Source organism: Phyllostomus discolor, chromosome 13 (genome assembly GCF_004126475.2).
Source record: "Phyllostomus discolor isolate MPI-MPIP mPhyDis1 chromosome 13, mPhyDis1.pri.v3, whole genome shotgun sequence".
Classification (NCBI taxonomy): Eukaryota; Metazoa; Chordata; class Mammalia; order Chiroptera; family Phyllostomidae; genus Phyllostomus; species Phyllostomus discolor.
This window is the reverse complement of record NC_040915.2, coordinates 20,646,939-20,665,247: the sequence shown is the minus strand read 5'-3', so window position 1 is coordinate 20,665,247 and position 18,309 is coordinate 20,646,939. Positions and strand designations below refer to the sequence as shown.

Here is an 18,309-nt window from a genome sequence, read left to right as displayed (position 1 = left end):
GAAGAAAAATTCAATAGCTTCCCAGCACCCATCAGATAAAGGGAAGGTCCCGTGGCCAGGCATCCGGGACCCTCCACAGGCGGGCCCCAATCACGGCCCTCGGCAGCCTTCTCCACTCCCGATGTCCCGCAGTGCGCCTGCCCCTTCGCTGGGGCCACAGGGGCTGCCGGGTGTGCCTCACGTCCCTGGGGCACTTCCTCACCTCAGCAAAGACCCGGCTCACCAAGGAGCTTAGCGGCTCAAACTGTGAGAGGTCGTGTTTCGGGCGGTCTCCCCATTAGAAGCAGCCCCCCTAGGACAGGCCACGTCCTCCTCGTCCCTGCCCTAACCCAGTGTCTCACACAGTGCCTGGAACATGGGTGTGTACGAGACTGTCTGGGCTCCTTCTAGAACCCCAGACCGCCTGGGTCTGAAGACACACCCAGCACACCAGCTGCCAGGACGGTGTGAGGGGCGAGGAGGGAAGCTCGAAGTCGACTGAACTTGAAACCCCTAACAAGAGCTCAAGGTTGCACATCCCTAGGGGCCACCTGGGGCCGGGGCCGGGGGTGGGGGGGGGGATGTCTTAGGGCATGCACAGAAATACCTTGACACAAGGCCGCTGACTTCTGGACCTGAGGCCAGCCCGGCGCCAGGGCGTCCCTTCCTTCTGGGTGTCAGGGCTTGACGCTGGGTAGGAAGTGGCGAGCAGGAGCTTCTGCAGCTGTGTCAAGCAGAGAGGGGAGGAGTGGGGGCTGAGCTGCAGCCAGGACATGGGGAAGGGGAGAGGCCCGAACCCCAGCCAGCCCCTCGGGATTGACCACGCCCCGAGACCCAGGTCATCCCAGGACCACGGGGACGGCATGAGGGCAGTCAGTGACCTGGGATGCATTCCCGATATACAGTGTGGGGCAAAAGTAGGTTTAAAGTTGTTTGTGTGGAAAAATAATATGCTAATTACTAACAATAGCACAAGAATACACTCAGGGTTGTGTTTTGTGTGCTCACAGGTGTAAACCGCTTGCCCCGCCCTGTATGGCACGAGTACTAACAAGTGGGCAATATAAGCAAGTGTCCCTCCCACCCAAGGTCCCCTTTCTCCCTCCCAGAGGCAACTCCTGGGGACCGTTTTCCTGTGCCCCTATCAGGAGGTGGGACGCAGTCACACCAGAACACACAGGGTGGGCCAAAGGGGGCTCACAGCTGTGATGGCAGCCCGAGCTGATAGAGCTATTGCACTAACCGTCAGCGGCGGGTCTTTCCCCATCAAACAAGCGTAAACCTATGCTCTCGTCCGCCTCTGTATAGTTTTCACCATTTGTAAGTGTTGCTTTTCAAAGGAATTATTTTTTTTGAAAAAAGCAACATGAATAAGCCAAGAACAAAAGGGAAATCAGCTGGAACCCCTCAGCAAAGAATCCTTGTGGTGCCGGACCGTCCTCTGTGTGCGTGTGTGTGTGTGTGTGTGTGTGTGTATGCCTGTGTGTGCTATAGGTGGAGGCAGAGTGTCCCAACGAAGCACATACATCACATTTTAACAGAAGGGGCGGACATTACCCAAGATCCTTTTGGGGTTCTCAAAGTCACAGACGTTCTTAGGTGACCAGTTTGGGAAAGGATTTACAGTTTGCTGGGATGTCCGTGGGCATTTGGGGTTGTTAGACATTTGGCTCTCTGTGCTCAGTACATTACGTACATGGCACCTCCGGCCACCCAGCTGTTCCTACACAAGCAGAAGCACGTGACCCTTGAGCTTGTCTGGCGTTTCTAGCTTTCTAATAACAGTGCCGAGACACTCACGCTTCTGCACCCAGAGGGCAGATGCCCAAGGTTTCCCGGCTGAGAAAGCGGGGGGCTGAGTGCAGCTGGCGTCCTACCCGGGGTCCTTTCACAGCCGGGTTGCCAACAGGTCAGTAGGGGTGACAGGTTTTTGCCAAAGCGCTAAGTGCTTCCTTGAGGGTCATGCCCCACAGGTCACCCCGGCAAGGAGTGCCGAAGGCCTAGGAAGCAGGGGGAAAGGCCATTCCACACTCCCCTAGGAGCTGGAGGGTCCCCACCACCCTTCCTGGACCCCAAACCAACACACACACATCTGTGGTTCTCTGACACAGGCAGAAAGAGTCCTGTGGGCTGGAGAGACCTGGTTCTGGCCCAGTTCAGCCCGCACTCACCATGAGACCTTGGGCAAGTCCTTTCCCTCTCTGGGCCTTGGCTTCTCCATTGCTATGGCAGGGGCAGGCAGATTAAATGACTAGAGCTGAACCTTTTTTGACTCAGGAGTCCCTCTAAGAATATGGGAGAAGCTACTGGGCTCAGAAACACGCACAGGTATGTAAGAGGCCCATGGGTCCCTGTCGGTCCACTGGCGGACTTGCTGCGATCCGTGACTCCAGGCTAAGAACTGAGAACTCCTGTTGCACAGAGATCTTTCTAACTCTGTCCGTATACTGGGGGTCCAGAGGGCGTGCTTCCTGTGTGCCCAGCACAGTGCCTGAAACAGGCGCTCAGAAACATGTGGAACAAAGGCAACCTCAGGCAGGGGAGGGGACAGACTGCGACCAGCAGGGGCCGCTCTGTCTCTCAGAGGTTTGGTCCCCCTCCAGAGCCACACAGAGAAATGGCAGAGAATTCTTTCTGCTGCTGCTACTACTCGTTGGGCCCGGACTACTCCCTGGAGAGCATTTATTGAGCACATTCTATGTGCCAGGCATTGCACTAGGTACTTTACATGCATTACCTACTGAACTCCTGCTAGGAACCTTTGAGGTACACACTGTTTTGACCCTACCTTATAGACCAGGAAGCTGAGTCAGAGAAGTTAGGGACACACAAGCACTAATTGGTGGGGTGGGGATTCGAACCCAGGGGTCTGATTTCCAGCCTAAAAGGAAGCAGGACCCCTATTTACTAGCAAACGCCACAATGTGGGGTTGAACACACTTGTGTGTCCAGGTGCTTACTAAATGGTTCGAGCTCCTTTGGAAAACAAAGGAAGCAGGAGAGAAGGAAAGGGGCCCTGGACCAGGAGGCAGAATACCTGGTTCTAGTGCTCCCGAGCACACCAACTCGCTGTGTAGCCACGGAAGAGGTCCTCCCACTCTGGGTCTCCACTTACTTCCCCATCGCTGGGCTTGCTGGTCACCAAGAGCCATTTCAGCTCAGAACTCTCCATGACCCAAGACCCCTCCCCAGCTCCCATGGGCTCTGATTTTCTGAGTCTCACGGGCCCCAGCAGCCTTAGCACCAAGGTGAGGAGCCCAAGACAGGTGAGCGCGGCTGGACTGTACACCCTGTGACAGCTCATCTTTTGTACTCAGTCTGACTCGAGGGCAGCTGTGGGGAGCAACTCTTGAGGGCTGCACCCCTCAGAGAATCTGCTAAAAGCTGAGACCTTCTCCCCGGAAAGCGACAATTCCCTGTGCAGGTGCCCACAGGCCACGCACACTCACACTCACACAGACAGCATCTAACTCTGCTGATGCAAGTACAGACCAGGCCAACCCCTGTGGAGGGAAACCTGGAAGTAACTATCTAAACTGAAAATCATGTATCTGTCTACCTAAGAATTCCATTTCCGGGAAACTTATCCACTTACAGGTGACAAAGGCCACTGTACCAGGACACTGACTCTGGCACCGTGGCAACAGAGGAGTTGAAACAACCCAAATATCCATCAACAAGGGGACTGGTTAAATAAGCTACGGTACATCCTTACAAAGGGACACTGCGGCCAAGAAAAAAGATGAAACGGAGCTACCTGGGCTCATCCGAAATTGTTTGCAAGACAGCAACAGGTGACTGAGAAAAGCAAGGTGCAGAGCAGTGTATAATGCAGGCTCCCTTTTTGGAGTATTTAAAAAAAAAGGTGGAAGAGGAAAGTCATATAACAGAACAGTAACCATGGTAACCTCTGGGGAAGGAAACGCAATCATGAGATGGGTAAGAAAGTTTCGCTTCTAACCATCCACATTTCCTGCTTGAATTTTTGCTGTGTGTTTATGTATCACCTTTAGGAAAATGTTTGCATGCCGTTACAAGGTTATGCCACACAACTAAGGTCAATCCATGAAATCCGCAAGGGCCTACGGAATGCCCGTGAAGACCGGGTGGCTAGTCCAGCTGCACAGGTGATAAAGGCAAGGCCCAGGGAGGCCCCCCACCCCCCCATCCGGGCTGTCTGCTGTGAACCCCATTGCCACCGATGCATGGAGACCTCTGCAGGGGCTGGAGCTGGTTTGCCTACACCCACCAGCCCTGCCGCCAGGCACCACACCCCAGGCCGCCACCACTACTTCACCTGGAAATAGGTTCTCACCAGTGAGAGCTCATCCCCCTCAGGGGCAGGGTCTGGAGGGCTCTCCAGGGAGGGACTGGGGGGCGCAGAGGAGGGGACCGGTGAAACTGAAGTGCAGGATGGTGTGTCTCCACCGTCCAGGGCTGGGAAGGCAGCCAGACCCACATCGTCTTCAGGGATGTCGTCCAGGGTCTTGGAGAGTGCCGCCAGAAGAGCCTCGTTCTCGCCATCGATGATCTGAAGCGGGGAGCGCAGTGGGGCAGAGAGGGAGGGCGGTGAGTCAGTACCTCGGGCTCAGCCATCTCCCCCGCGGAAGCCTGCTGTGCGCACGCAGCTGCACCATCACCGCCCTCCCGCCAGCCCCTCCAGGGTGCTTCCCCCATCACATTCTCTCAGCAGTGCTGCGGTAGAAGATACCCAGGAAATGTGTTATCGATGCCACGCATCTCAGAAGCTGATGAGCAGGCAGCAGGTAATACTGAAAACGACCTTGCCCTGGGAGTCCCAGTCTGCTGCTCATCAGCGTGGGAGATACCTGTCCGCTCCACCAGACAGCAGCTCTACACCACAGCCCCCTGCACCCAACCCCTGGGACACAGCCCCGAGGCCGGCGTATGCCCCCGGTAGTAGCGTCCCTCTGTGGCTCCCAGCCCTGGACCCTGAGGCCCGGCAGGCAGTGGGAAGGCTGGAAGCTTCAGGGTTCAACCATGACAATGACGACCACAGCCATCATGTCCCTGCAGGTTTCCAGGACTTGCTTGCCTCATTCACACACAAAGAGGAAGTTACACTGGTGGTCAGGAGTCTGGGCTCTGGAGCTGGGGTGGGATCCCAGAAGCAGTACTTTTCAATGAGTCCTTAGGCAAGTTACTTAGTTTTTTCATCTGCCGAATGGGACAACAACACTACCCACTTCATAAGGTTATTGTTGAGGACTAAATAAATTAACCTATATAAGACTCTTAGAAATGGTGCCTGGCAATAGTAAGTACTCATTACTGTTACTAGTACTAGTACTAGTACTTCTACTATTATTGCTATTACTACTATGGCAATTACTGTGATGATGGTGGAGATGATGATGATGTCGATGATGATGATGTGGTGGTGATGGCCATGGTGATGACGATTATGATGCTGCTGACAGTGATGATGGTGACTATGACAATGGTGATGGTAGCAGTGATGACAGTGATGATGAAGATGATGAAGATGGTGGTGGTGACAATCCCTCCCCCAACTCTTCCCTCCCTCCCCCTCCCTTGCATTCATGTACTGAAGCGCTACCCTGTGCCTGGCGTCTCCTGGGCACTGGCGATATGGCATGCCAAGACTGGTCCAGCCCGTGCCCTCGTGGAGCTTACACTCCAGCAGAGAAAAGAGTGAAACGGGGAAACGAGATCATTTTGAAGAGTGACAGAGGCTGGGAAGAAAACGAGAGGAAGCTGCGACAAAGACTCAGGACACAGTGAGGGTGTACAGACTGTCCTGGGGGCCAGAGAAGGCTGCTCCGCACAGCCGGAACTTAAACTCCGGCTGAAAGGCAAGAAGGCACCGGTCAGGCGAAGGGTGGAGGACAGAAGTTTCCAGGCAGAGGGGAAAGGGAGTCCAAAGGCCCCAGACAAAGAATTTGGCTGATAAGAGGGACAGAAAGGCTTTGTAAATACTGCCTCGTACCAGCTTATAAGGCGGGGGGTGGGGAGGGTACTATCCTAATCTCTGTCTTACGGTTGAGGAAACTGAGGCTCATAGAGGTTGAGTGAGGCGTCCAGGGTCACACGGCAAATCCAGGGCAGAGGCAGGGCTTACATGGAGCACAGATGACCCAAGCCCCTTCCTTCTCTGATGTCTGAGAACTGCAACAAGGAGGCTCGGCCAGCCCACTCCCAGCCCCGCCAGGTACCCGCGCCCGGCCCCCACGCCAGAGGCCTGCAGTGTGGAGACCTCACTGCTCCTAGGCAGGGCAGCGAGCGCCTGATGCAGTCCACCCTGGCTGCCGGGCCTGCTCTGGTGGGAAGCACACTCTGTCACATGACACCTCCCCCAGCGCTCTTTCCCAGCCCAGGTCGGGCTGTTTATCCTTTCCTCAGGAAGTTCATCTGAAATGCACATCTTGTGACGGCCTTTTGGCCGCACTGAATCCGTTCCAGGCCTTGCAGCCGGAGCAGCAGCTGAGTAATTCAAAGGGGGAACGTGGGGAAAAGAGAACAAACGGGTTTGTAATTTTTGGAACACAGCTAAGAATAAAAGAAAGGTCAAAAGAAGGTTTTCGTTGGGTCTGACCCAGGCCTTGGGGATGGGGTGGGGAGGGGCAGCCAAGGGTAGGTCTGGGCCCATGGACTCTGGCTCAAGAGTTCAGTGGAGCTCACTTAAACGCCCCCCACCGCCATCCAAAGATCAGAGTCCCCTGTGTTCCCAGAGCAATCTGTCTAGCTTGACTGCAAGTTAAGGTCTTAAAACCTGGGACTCAATGACCACTCTTGGGGTTGGCTAGGTGGGGCTCTGCCACCGTAGGGTGATATTGGACAAGTGTTTTCCTTCTTCTAAGCCTCATTGCTCTGGCTATAAAATGGGAGCCCATGAGCCCTGGCTGGTGTGGCTCAGTGGATTGAGTGCTGGCCTGTGAACCAAAGGGTTGCCGGTTCGATTCCCAGTCAGGGCACATCCCCGGGTTGCGGGCCAGGTCCCCAGTAGGGAGTGTGTGAGAGGTAACCACACATTGATGTTTCTCTCCCTCTCTTTCTCCCGCCCTTCCCCTCTCTCTAAAAATAAATACATAAAATCTTTTTTTAAAAAAGGGAGCCCATGGGCCCTGGCCAGCCTCCCTCCCAGGTCTACTAGGAAGGCAATTCTGGCAGTAATGTCAAGAGTGTTTCCATGCCTGTCCATGCCTGGAGCATGGGAGGCATTCAGGCAGGGTTTTTTGAATGGAAGAATGAATGACCCAAGCAATGAATTCTGGCCTCGAGGAGAGACTGAGATTAGGGTTTCAAAGAATAGATTCTTAGAGGGACATTGTTCAGAAATGATGTCACCCAGCACTGGAGGGAATGAGAGTTCCCTCTTTCACAGAGGTAGCCAATGGCCCAGAGTAGCCAATCACAGCTATCCACCGGATCCCTCAGGGATCACACAGTGACCCGGGATGTTAGACACTTGACCTTAAGTGCTTCCACTCCCCTTACTGCTAACCAGATGCGGCTGTTCCTTCCACGCCAGCATCTTTCTTAGCGCAGCCCTCCCAGCCACCACTGCCAGTCCCGTGCAGGGGGTACTCCCCAGGACACTGATCTGCCATTCTTTCTAGGGTGGGCGCAATGAAGGCCCAGGAAGGAGACTCGTCAAGGTCACATGAGACAGCAAGTGAGAGGAGGGGTCACGGACTTACTGTGCACCAGGCACTGTGCAAAAATGAATACAAACTGGCAGAGGCCTCAAGACGCCCCCCACAGGCTGGTATAAACAAAATGACTAACAAAAGGCCTCTGCCAGCTCCTCAGCGCCCCCTGGGAGCCGCCCCAGCTGGGGCCGGAGGCTCCAACCCAGCCTGGGAAGCAGGGCCATTCCTGCCCACAGCATCTTCCCGCCGGTGCCGTAGGGTAATCTGTTCCAGGGAGCCGGCCACCCTTCTCCTCTTCCTGGGCCCATTAGCTCAACTCTCCCAGCTTTGCTTGGAAACGGAGTGTAAATTAATGGAGAGTTAATCAGCTGAGGAAGGGATATTAATAGACTCGGCCCCACCCCCAACCTTCCTGAACTGATCTCGAGCTAGAGGAAAAGAAGTCTACGAAATCTCAGGGAAAACACTTCGTTTTGGGCCCAGGGGGGCTTGAAGGAATGCCACAGAACAGAATTTAGGCTCCTGGGGACGGAAGGAGACTCAGAAATCCTCTGCTGTCCAGGGGCCTTAACTGGGGTTCAGGACACCCAGGAAATCAGTCCCCACCTTCTTTACTGGGAGCTGGTCCACAGATGTCACCAGAGCATAACAGGACCCTGTGACTCTCCTAACAGATGAAGAACCACTGACTGAATCCATCTTTCTTCCTTGTTCCTCACGTGGGGAAACGGAGACCCAGCCCAAGGAAGCAGCTTGCCAAGGCCGCACAGCACATCACGTCAGAACGGCCGAATGCCTGCCCCTCCAAAAATGCCGCGAAGTGCCTGTCGTGCCCCTGACCCTAGGGCTCCGGGCATGCCAAGAGCTGGACGGCACTGCCCTGCTGCCCCCGAGGAGCCATCAGACCTGTCACAGTAGCTCATTCTCCACTCTCCCAGTCCATTTCCATATAGCAATGGTGTCATTGGACTGTCAGAACAGCCCGGACATAAGGCAGGGCGGCTCTATGAGTCCCACTGGTCAAATGAGGAAACTGTCCCAGCCAGTGGCAGAGGGAGGACAGAGCCTATGGCCCCTGAGTCCTGGCTCAAGGTTGTGGAATGGGTCATGTCTGGTACTTGGCAGGAAAGAAAACATTACAATCGATGCCTTCATTCAACACATATGATTGAGTCCTGACAATGGCTGAGGGCCCCAGTGAATAAAGTGCCATTTGTCCTCAAGGAGCTCAAAGTCTAAAGGATACACAGAGACACATGCACACACACACACACACACACACACACACACGACGGGAACCAGGAGGGGAAGCCACCGACCCACTGCCTTAGAAGAAGCCGACAGGAGAGCCGGCCGTTGAAGGGCGCGGTCATTCGGTGCACGTGTACGGAGCCCCAAGAAGAGCCAGGCTCTGTGCAGAGCCCGGGACGATGACAATGCACAGTACCAGCCCCACACTCGGGGCTGACAATGGGACAGGGGAGGAACCAGGCGCTGGTCACATGACCACAGGCACAGAGGTGCAGCAAGTATAATGGGCGGAGCTGGCCTGGTCCTGAGAGAGCAGGTGGCCCTGAATGGGAGGAACAAGGGCTGGGTGGGCGGAGTTCTGCACAGCCCTGGAGTCTGGAGGATTCTGCCTCCCTTGCTGGCCCAGGAGCCCGGGGCCACAGCAGGCTGACTTGTGTCAGAGACCATGTCAGCATGCACATAGTAGGACCTTGGCAAGACCATGTCAGGGAGACTGGCCAGTCTCTGAATATTCAGGGGCCTGTATAGTTTAGTGGGGTGGCCTCCAGGCATCTAACCCCTCTGGCTCATCAGGCTCCACAACCTAAAAGCATTCTCTGGAGGGCGGGCCCCTCTGCGGGCGGGAGCAGCAGAGTACAGGTCCCGTTCCCCATGTTTACATAAGGGGTGAAGGTCACCGGTTGGAGCCAGACCTAGAGCCCAGCCCCACTGGTCCTCACAGGGGTGGCGGAGAGCTTGAGTGTGCAGCTGCAAGGGGTGTGGGTCTCGGGGCTGGTTGTCACCCTGGCCCTTCCTAGCTGTGGGGCCTTGGGCAAGTTACTGAGCCTCACTTGTAAAATGGGTTATTGTCAGTCCTTTACTTACAGATTAGAATGGCCTTGGGGGGAAAATCAAACTCCTTACCACAGCCCACAAGACCTCTCTGGCTTTACCTCCCGGCATGTCCCCCTTAGCTTCTGCCTTCCGCCCTTCGGCTGTCCAACAAAGCCTGCGCTCTTGCTTCCAGGCTCTGCACTTGCTGCCTCCCCTGCCCGGAAAGCTCTGTCCCTGCTCTCTGGTCTTCACGAGGCCCCTTCTCACCCCAAAGAGCTCTTTCCTGACCGCCCCATCGTTAGAGCCCCTTCTCGGCCCAGGTTTGCTTATCTCCTTCTGCGCCGCCGTCACAGTGACTGCGGCCTGCTTAGCTGACCGAAGGCTGGTCTCCCTCAGACCGTCCCATCCACTGACGAATGCAGTGCCGGATGCACAGCGCACAGCAAGTCCCGCAAACATTCCTGGGAGCAGCACTACAAACCTTAGGACTATCTGGGACGAGGCTCATGGCACACCAGCGTGGCATCTGACACAGTGTGTCGCTGCTGTTACTACATTGCCAGACAGGTGCCGGGAGCTAGGTCTTCTTCCCCCAGTCTTCGTGGGGGAGCATACTTCAAGGTGAGAATAATGAATTCGAGTGCACCCATCACCCAGCTTCGACAGCACGGCCAATCTTCTTTCATCTATTACCCTCCAGGCCATCAACACACCTACACACGAATGCATGCAGAGCTGGCTTTATTCTAAAGCAAACCTCAGACATCACACTGTTCCGTGTTGGAGGGCTTCTTAAAGAAAGCGTTGCCCATTATGTGCCTCTGAGGTCGGGCGCAGGAGCACGCAGCATCAGAGGCGTTTGTATTGGTTCTCAGCACTGCCTCCTTTAAAGACCCTCTAACTGTACTTATGTCTGAGTGATATTAAGAGAATTAACTGCATTAATATCCACAGTGAGGGATGGTCCTGCCACAGAGCAGCTGCTCAGTAAATGGGAAGCATTCTTATTATGGCATCAACATGGCCATAAAGCCCTGGCTTGGAGGAAGCAGGCAAACTGGATTTGAATCTCATTCAAACAGATAAATGGCCTTGACACATGACTTCACTTCTCCAAGCCTCAGCTTCCTCATCTGCAAAAGGGGGAAATGATGGCGCCTGCCTCAGAGGATGGAGATGAGAACTGAGTGAGAAGTGATAGGGGAGGGAGGACGTGGAACCCGCCCGACCCACAGAGGGGCCGGGTTCTGAGTGCGGGACGGAAGAGAGAGCAGCTCTTCCCTGCGCTCACTTCCCGGAGTCCTGGCAAGGAAGGAGAGCTTGCCCAAGGTCAAGTGCAGATCCCGGGCAAGAGAGGTGGCCCCAAGAGCTGTGGTGGTCTTTGCCTGAGCAAGTGCAGACAGAGGAGGTGCAAGTCGGAGCCGGGCTCTCGGGGACAGAGAGGGACGTGGCTAGTCAGGAGTCAGAGGGCGGGGCTGGAGGGGACATACCTGGAAGAGCTCCGCGTCGTCGGGGCTGTACTGGCTGGGCTCCGTATCGGAGCCCTCGGGGCACCACTGCAGCTCCTCGAAGCAGGTGGCCGAGTCGAAGTCGCTGGCGTCCAGCTGGGACAGGTCGAGCTCTGGGAAGTCGGCGCAGAGTTGCTCCTCCCCGGAGCCCCCACCCTGCGGAGACAGGAAGGAAGGAGGCCGGTCAGAGCTGAGTGTGGCTAGACCCCGGTGGGGACCCTCTTACTCATGATGCTGCCAGCCTGGACATTGAGCTGCCCTTGGCCAAGACCCAGTTTTGCCAAGCGGCCAAGAAACGTGAAGTTCTGCCCCGCTCTCTCCGAACTGTTGAATCTACCGGGAGCCAAGCCAGGCCCCGGCAGGACGGCGCTGCCCGCGGCTCTCCCCCTTCTCCTCTGCACTCCGACACAGCAGCGCCCCGCCCACGCAGCAGCCCCTTCCTCCTACCAGCAACGTTTCACTGAAAACTTTTATAGAATCTGTAAACAGGGACCTACTCCTTTCCCTACCTGCCGCCAGTGGAAAGGGGATTTCTCGGGGGCAACAGTCCCTTGATATGAATAATAAACCAACAAAACAGCAATAATAATAATGGCTAACGTTATGAAGTGATTACTGTGTTGTGCACACACACCCGTGGTGCCTGGGATTTTACGGGAATATCTGTAAAGTCTACAGCGTGGAAGGCCACCCATCATTAAACCGGAGGTAAATAAAACTACCATCACCTGTGTCATGGAATGTTACAGTGCTGTTGAAGAGAATGAGGCAGGTGTATATGCCCTTTAAGACACATTAAATAAAAAACGAAACTGCAGATTATCAGTAGGGAGAATGTTACCCGACATGTGTAAAGAGAAAAGCCAGGCCACGCCTTTCTCTGTGTACCATAACACGCATGCAACGCGCAGGGAAAGGTCTAGAAGGCCACCGGCCCGCTTGGCAGTGGCAGTGCAGACTCTGGTGGCATCACGGACTGACCAGAGCTTCCACAGCATGGGCCCAGGGCTGGCAGGGACAGCTGCACCTGGGCCCGTGTGAGAAACAATGCAGGTTCTCAGGCCTCCCCCAGGCCCCTGAGTCAGAAGGCAAGCATGTTCTCATCCTGATCTCCCAGGTTTAGCAGTTACCAGCCCAAGGGCTGCGCTGACCGTTCAGGAAGGCTGACTTGGAAACGGAATCCCGCAGGCCCCGGGGTCTGGCGGCCTGAGTCATAATCCCTGCTCCGCGGCCAGGAAAGCTCGGGAGGGCCCCTTTGCCTCAGCTGCCTCATCTGTGAAATGGGAACCCCCACCCACCTGGTATGGTTAAGCGGAAATAAGGGAATGGTATAGCCTCGCTTGGCCGGTGCCCAAGAACTGGCAGCTCACAGGAATGACAACAGAATTTTTTTAAAATAACAAGAACAACAGCATTTCATAGCAGGCAGAGAGGGCGGACCTGCCTTAGAGAACAAAAAAAAAGGCTTATGTGACACTTGGAAGAAATAGATGTTGGCTGGGCCTTTTCCTTAATTGTTCCCACTTACTAGGCCTCATAAATTATGAATAAATGTATATTATTAGCTCAACTTGACACAGGAAAAAGGCTTTTATCCGAATTTAGGTCAAATGTCTTAACCGGCATTTTGCAAGAACCCCGCACGCACCAGGTGGCACCGGGGCCCGCTTCTCTCGGGCAGCCCACCCCGGCTCTCGGGCCCAGGAGCCCGGTGCTCGGGCAGCCTCTGCCTCCGGGGGCCCCCAACCACCCGCGCCCTCCACCGGCCCAGTCTTTCTCCAACCCACCCGCGTGCAACAACCACGAGTACGGAGCACCGCGTCACCCGGGCCCCGAGACAGCCTGACCACAAGTCACCGCAGCTGCCATGGCCGCAGGGACACTCAGGTGGATTCTCAGCCACCTCCTGGGGACTTCCTTCTCTTCCTTGCCCAGGGGCACTATGGGGATGCAGGCATCTCGCCTGCTCTAAGCGAACAACTGGTTTGTTTCCAGTTTTTGGCTCTTATGAACAAGTCTGCAGTATCTGTGTGAACCTTTTGTGGACATATGTCTTCATTTCTCTTGGGTAAATCTCTACGAGTGGAATTGCTAGGTCCTATGGTAGGTGTATGTGCGACTTTATAACAACTACAACATTGTTCTCCAAAGTGGTTAGAAGACTGTACATGCCTACCGACTGTGGGAGAGTCCCAGGTGCTTGACACCCTCCCCAGCACTCGGTGCTGTCACTCATTTTAATTTTAGCCGTGTCAGTGGATGCGTTCCAGCATCTACTAAATGCCGTGAGCCAGGCAGAGTGACACCGAAGACTCAGTTCATTCCTTCGAGAGGTGACATCTTCATGGGGGAAGGAAACACACAAACCCTTCACTACAGATTGTGTTAGCGCTCCGAAGGAAATAAACCGGTGGGCTGACAGAGGGTCGGGGTGGGGGAGGATCTCTCTCAGTGGGGGGTGGGGCCAGGAAAGTCTTCCTGGAGGAGCTGACATCCGAGTTGAGACTTGAAGGAGAAGCCAGGTGGTAGGAGACGTGGAAAGAACGTTCTAGGCAGAGGGCCCAGCAGAGGCAAAGGCCCAAGTGGGGACCAAGCCCAGGGCATGCGGCGTTGACCCTATGGTCAGCGAGGCTGCAGCTTGGAAAGCTCGGGCCGGGGGGCGGGGGGGGAATGCATGCAGACACCTTCGGAGAGGCAGGTGGAGGCGGATCACATAGGGATGGTAGGGGATTTGGGGTTTGCTCCAAGCATGATGGGGGTGGGGCCAGCCTGGAAGCAGGCAGATGGGTTAGGCTGGCATAGCACCCAGGAGAGGGGCAAGTGGCAGGACGGGGAGGCACTGCTTGGACACAGGATGGCCTGAGGAGCAGGAGGGAGAGCCTGAAGCAGACACAAGAGTGCTGGGCAGCTGGGGCCTCCCTGGCCAGCCAAGCCCCCAGCAATATACTCTGTGGGGGTCTCTTTCTATATGTTACTGATCCCCTCATCCCAGCAACTCGGAGCAGCCACTTCCGTAGGACTTGCTTCTTGAGGCTTAGAAACAACTGGCTAGTCTGAATCCCAGAATCCCAGACAGGTTGGGAACCAGCGGCCAGGAGAGGTTGTCCAGGCATGTGATTGCGGACAACGTGGGAGTCAGAGGTGCCTTCAAGAACCAGATGAGAACCACGGAGAGCTTTTACACTGTCCATAAAGTGTGTGTGTGTGATGCAAAGGTGTCCGAGGAACTGGTACTTAACGTCCAGGCCTTCAGAGACGCAGCTTAAGAACTGACTTGGCTGGTCTCCCTCCCTCACTGTTCAGATGTGGAAACTGAGGCCCAAGGAGGAGGACGGATCTGCTCAGGGTCACCCAGTGAGCGTCCTCCCCCACAAAACCATGTCACCTGCTTCACAAACATCCATAAAATGGCCTTGACGACTGCACTTATCGATCACCCAGAGCGCCTTGACGCACTCAGAGAGGATCCAGGACATAAAAATGAAGAAACCTCAGCTCCGCAGCCTTGCCAATTAGGGCGGAGGCCATTCTGGCCAGAAGCGGTTAAGCACTGCACACACAGTGATTTCTCTGGCCTTCTCCGGCTTTGGAGGGGCTTTGGAAGGGGTGCCGTGGATGACCCAGTTCTCTTTGAAAAGTCTGACGCGAGGACTTCTTGTTCTGTACCCCCGCCTGCCGTGGACCCCACCAACGTGGAACTAGGAGGCCACGGCACGGGACCACGCCCCTGCTGTTACTGAGCGCTCACCGTGTGCCACGGACCGTGCTGAGGGCCCTCTATGCATCTTCTCGCCAGACTCTTAAATGACCCTGCAGAGCAGGTGTCACCGTCCCCATGTGGCAATGAGGAAACTCAGAGGTCGAGTCCCTTGTGTTAGTGTGCCAGGGCCACTGTGACAAAGCCCCACAGACTGGGTGGCTTCAACGACAGGAGTGGATGGCCTCACAGTGCTGGAAGCCAGAAGTCCGAGGTCAAGGTGTTTCCAGGGTTGGCTCCTTCTGAGGCCTCTTGTGTTGGCCCGTGGATGGCTGTCTTCTCCCTCTGTCCCTTCACATGTCTGTCTGCCTCTGTGTCCAGATTTTCCTTTTAATAAGGACACCAGTTGTACTGGATTAGGTCCCATTCTAATGACCCCATTTCACCTTGGTTGCCTCAGTAGGGAACCTGTCTCTAAATACGGTCACATTCCGAGGTCCCGGGGTTAGGACTCCAACATATCTTACTGTCTGGAAGACGCAACTGAACCCCAGCACCGGGATCCCAGGAAACTGAAGTTGAGATTCAAATACAAGTCGCTTCGCTCCCTGCAAACCTACTATCACCGAACACCCTGCTTCCGAGTGTGAGAAGGAACATTCAAGACCATTTATTCCCACTTTGAGGTGGGGAGACAGACCTTCAAATGAGGGCTCAGATAGACCCAAGTCACATGGCAAGTTCATGGCTGAGCAGGACAGGTCTGGGCTTAGATGCACTGCACTGTGCACCGGCCTCATCTGGACGGCCCCTAGGGCACCCTCCCCCACATAGGTCTGCTCACACCCCTGCTATGGGGCTCCCCTTGTTGCTGGGCCTTCCATATCCATTTCTCCAGCAACACTCCACCCCACTCTGAAAAGGGCTGTGGCTGCCCCAAGCCAGGGATATAAATGCCCCTGGCGGTGAATTAATGGCGCTTCATCCAGATTCACGTAAGTGGCTTCACTGGAAGCCCATGCATCTTGGTGGAAATTGATTCCCTGCTTAAGAAAGAATGCTTCTTCAAGAGAAATGGGTGGCTCTGCCTTCCTGGCTGTGATCAGCAAATCGCCATGCGCAGTGCCTGGCCCACAGCACATTTTCAGAGCGACTGAGTGGAAGGAAGCAGGAGGGGCTGGGGGCGGCTGCAGTGACACAGCGAGGCATCCGGGGCTGTCCCTACTCACTATGCAGCCTCCAATGAGTCACCTCCTCACTCGGGTTCTCGCCGCCCCTTCTGGCAAAGAGAGCACCAAACAGGCAAACCATAGAGGCCCTCTTGCTTGAGCACTTGATGTAAGTCCATACATATCTAGTTTCTGAGATCCACAGAGGCTTGAGGGAACTAGTGAGGCAAAATTGAGCATTTAATGACCAAATAATTTCCAGAGGGAGTCAGACACAAAGGTACAGAGCAAAGGACCATCTTGAGATGGAAGGAGGCCTGGGCAAGGACGACACAGAGTGAGGCCCTGGCTTTGCTACTGACACCAACCCTTGGAGGTCAGAGCACCCCTCTTGCCACCTCAGTTTCTACTGCCAAAATGGGGGTGTGGGAAGGTATCCTACCTCCCAGGGGTAGGTAGGATATCTTTTGACAAAGATAAAGTAACACAGGTGGGAGCCTAGCTGTGTCAGACACGCCCCATGTATGATGGTCACAGGTGTAGTAGCACTTAAAGTTGACATCTACAGCCATGGTGTCATTGGTACCCTCCCAAGATGCGGGAAGTAGTCAAATGGGCAGCATCACCATTTGACTGATGGGAAAACGGAGGCTCTCAGAGGGCTGATGCTTCTTGAATTTGTTGTCCGACCTTTCCCCTCAGTCCTGAACCTACTGGCTCTCTCAGCCCGTGTTCCTTCAGCCTTGACCAGCCCGAGGTCACAGTGCCACCACCGCTCATGGTTTCCGTTGAAGGAATGACCTTGCCCTGACAGCCAGACCCCGCTGGCTCTCTGATGGCCTGCCCGGGCTGGTGGGGGGCAGGGCCCCCCCCGGGCCTCACAGACTTCTCGCACACCCCACGCACTGCCTTACCACCACTGGGAGCCTCCCCCACGGCAGGTATCTGGCACTGGGGTCCCCGCCCCAGCCTCGCTCACCATGGACACCCGCAGCTAATCTTGGCTCTACTTTCTGCTCAGCCCCGAGCCTGCCCGTCATGGGGCCCATGCAGCCACTACTGATGCATGAGACCTGGCCTGGTCCAGGCCCGTGGCCTTGTGCCTCTACTTACCCTCTAGGAAGGAAGTGAGGTAAGTATTCATGAAGTCCACACAGAACCATTTCATTCCACAAATGTTTCTTCTCTTTTCCCCCTACCTCTGCGACTTGGCTGGCCCCACACCAATCCCCCTTCCTCATGGTGGCGGCCCATGGATTTCCCTTAGGGAAGCCACCCCCCCCTCCATCCAGGAGGTCCAAGTAAACCCAATCTGGCTAACGGATGTGCTTCGTCCAGTGACCACAGCCACTGGTTTGGCGGTTCAGAGGTGATCGGCGTGAATGCCAGGAACATGCTGGAGCATTTGGACAAGGGGGCTCGGCCGGTCGAATCTACTTCTGGAGAGGCTGGCGGTCATCTCCGTCACCATGTGGGAGCAGCCTGTCTGAGAACGAAGCCAGCACAGGGCGTGCAGAGCCACGGAACAGAAAGAGGTACACTCCCCAAATTTAAAAAAATAATAATGTAAACACTTGGATCCAGCTATTTTGGATCCAAAGCCAGGCTCTTCCCTGTACTCTGAAATTTTGTGAGTAGATTCTCTTTCTAGATTACACGTCAGTTGCAGTTTCTGTCACCTATCAATGAAAAAGTTATGACTAATTCATCTCTCTGGCATTAAAAAAAAATCTAATTTTCTATTGTCTTTTAAATTGGTTCAAAACTCCTAAAGAGGCTTCTAGGAGAACAAGGAAAACTAATTGTTCTTAGTCCCCACAGGAATGCTGACAGCATCCTCTGAAATAAGACTCGGGATCCCCAAACACAAGGTTAGCTCCAGGAAAAATTAAGTGGAAAATGGAGGGGCTCTGAGCCCCGCTTAACAGGACAAAACACCCTGAACTTAGAGATAAACTAGATCACCGAAAGGATCTCCCACAAAAACACTCACAGCCGAACATCTCAACCTGGCATCCAAGGCCTTTCCCAGGTGGAGGAAGCATCTGGCCCCACACCTGCTGGGCACAACCTTGTGATGCTCAGCCCTCCACAGTGGGGCCCTAAGTTGCAGCCACGCTGCCGTCTGCTCAGGGCTTAGGGCAAGGCAACCCGACAGAAGGTCACCAGGCCTGGTGAGAGTGGGTCCTTCAGCTCAGAGAGCAAAAACAGAGTCCAGTGCTCTGAACTGGGCTGCAGGGCCAGGCCAGACCCAGCCA

At 55.1% G+C, this 18,309-nt stretch overlaps 1 protein-coding gene across 3 annotated transcripts in view; it reads right to left on the bottom strand.

Moving 5' to 3' along the window:
- PPARGC1B (PPARG coactivator 1 beta) overlaps positions 1-18,309 on the bottom strand; it is a 103,849-nt gene that overhangs the window by 21,489 nt on the left and 64,051 nt on the right. For all 3 annotated transcript variants that reach the window (XR_004900553.1, XM_028528487.2, XM_036014712.1), the window contains exons 2-4: positions 11,168-11,341; positions 4,295-4,510; positions 587-703 (exon numbers count right to left, since the gene is read on the bottom strand). Coding sequence is in view for 2 of the 3 variants with exons in the window: in XM_028528487.2 (XP_028384288.1) it covers positions 587-703; positions 4,295-4,510; positions 11,168-11,341 (507 nt within the window). In the remaining variant the exon portion in view is untranslated. The remainder of the gene's footprint in view (positions 1-586; positions 704-4,294; positions 4,511-11,167; positions 11,342-18,309) is intronic.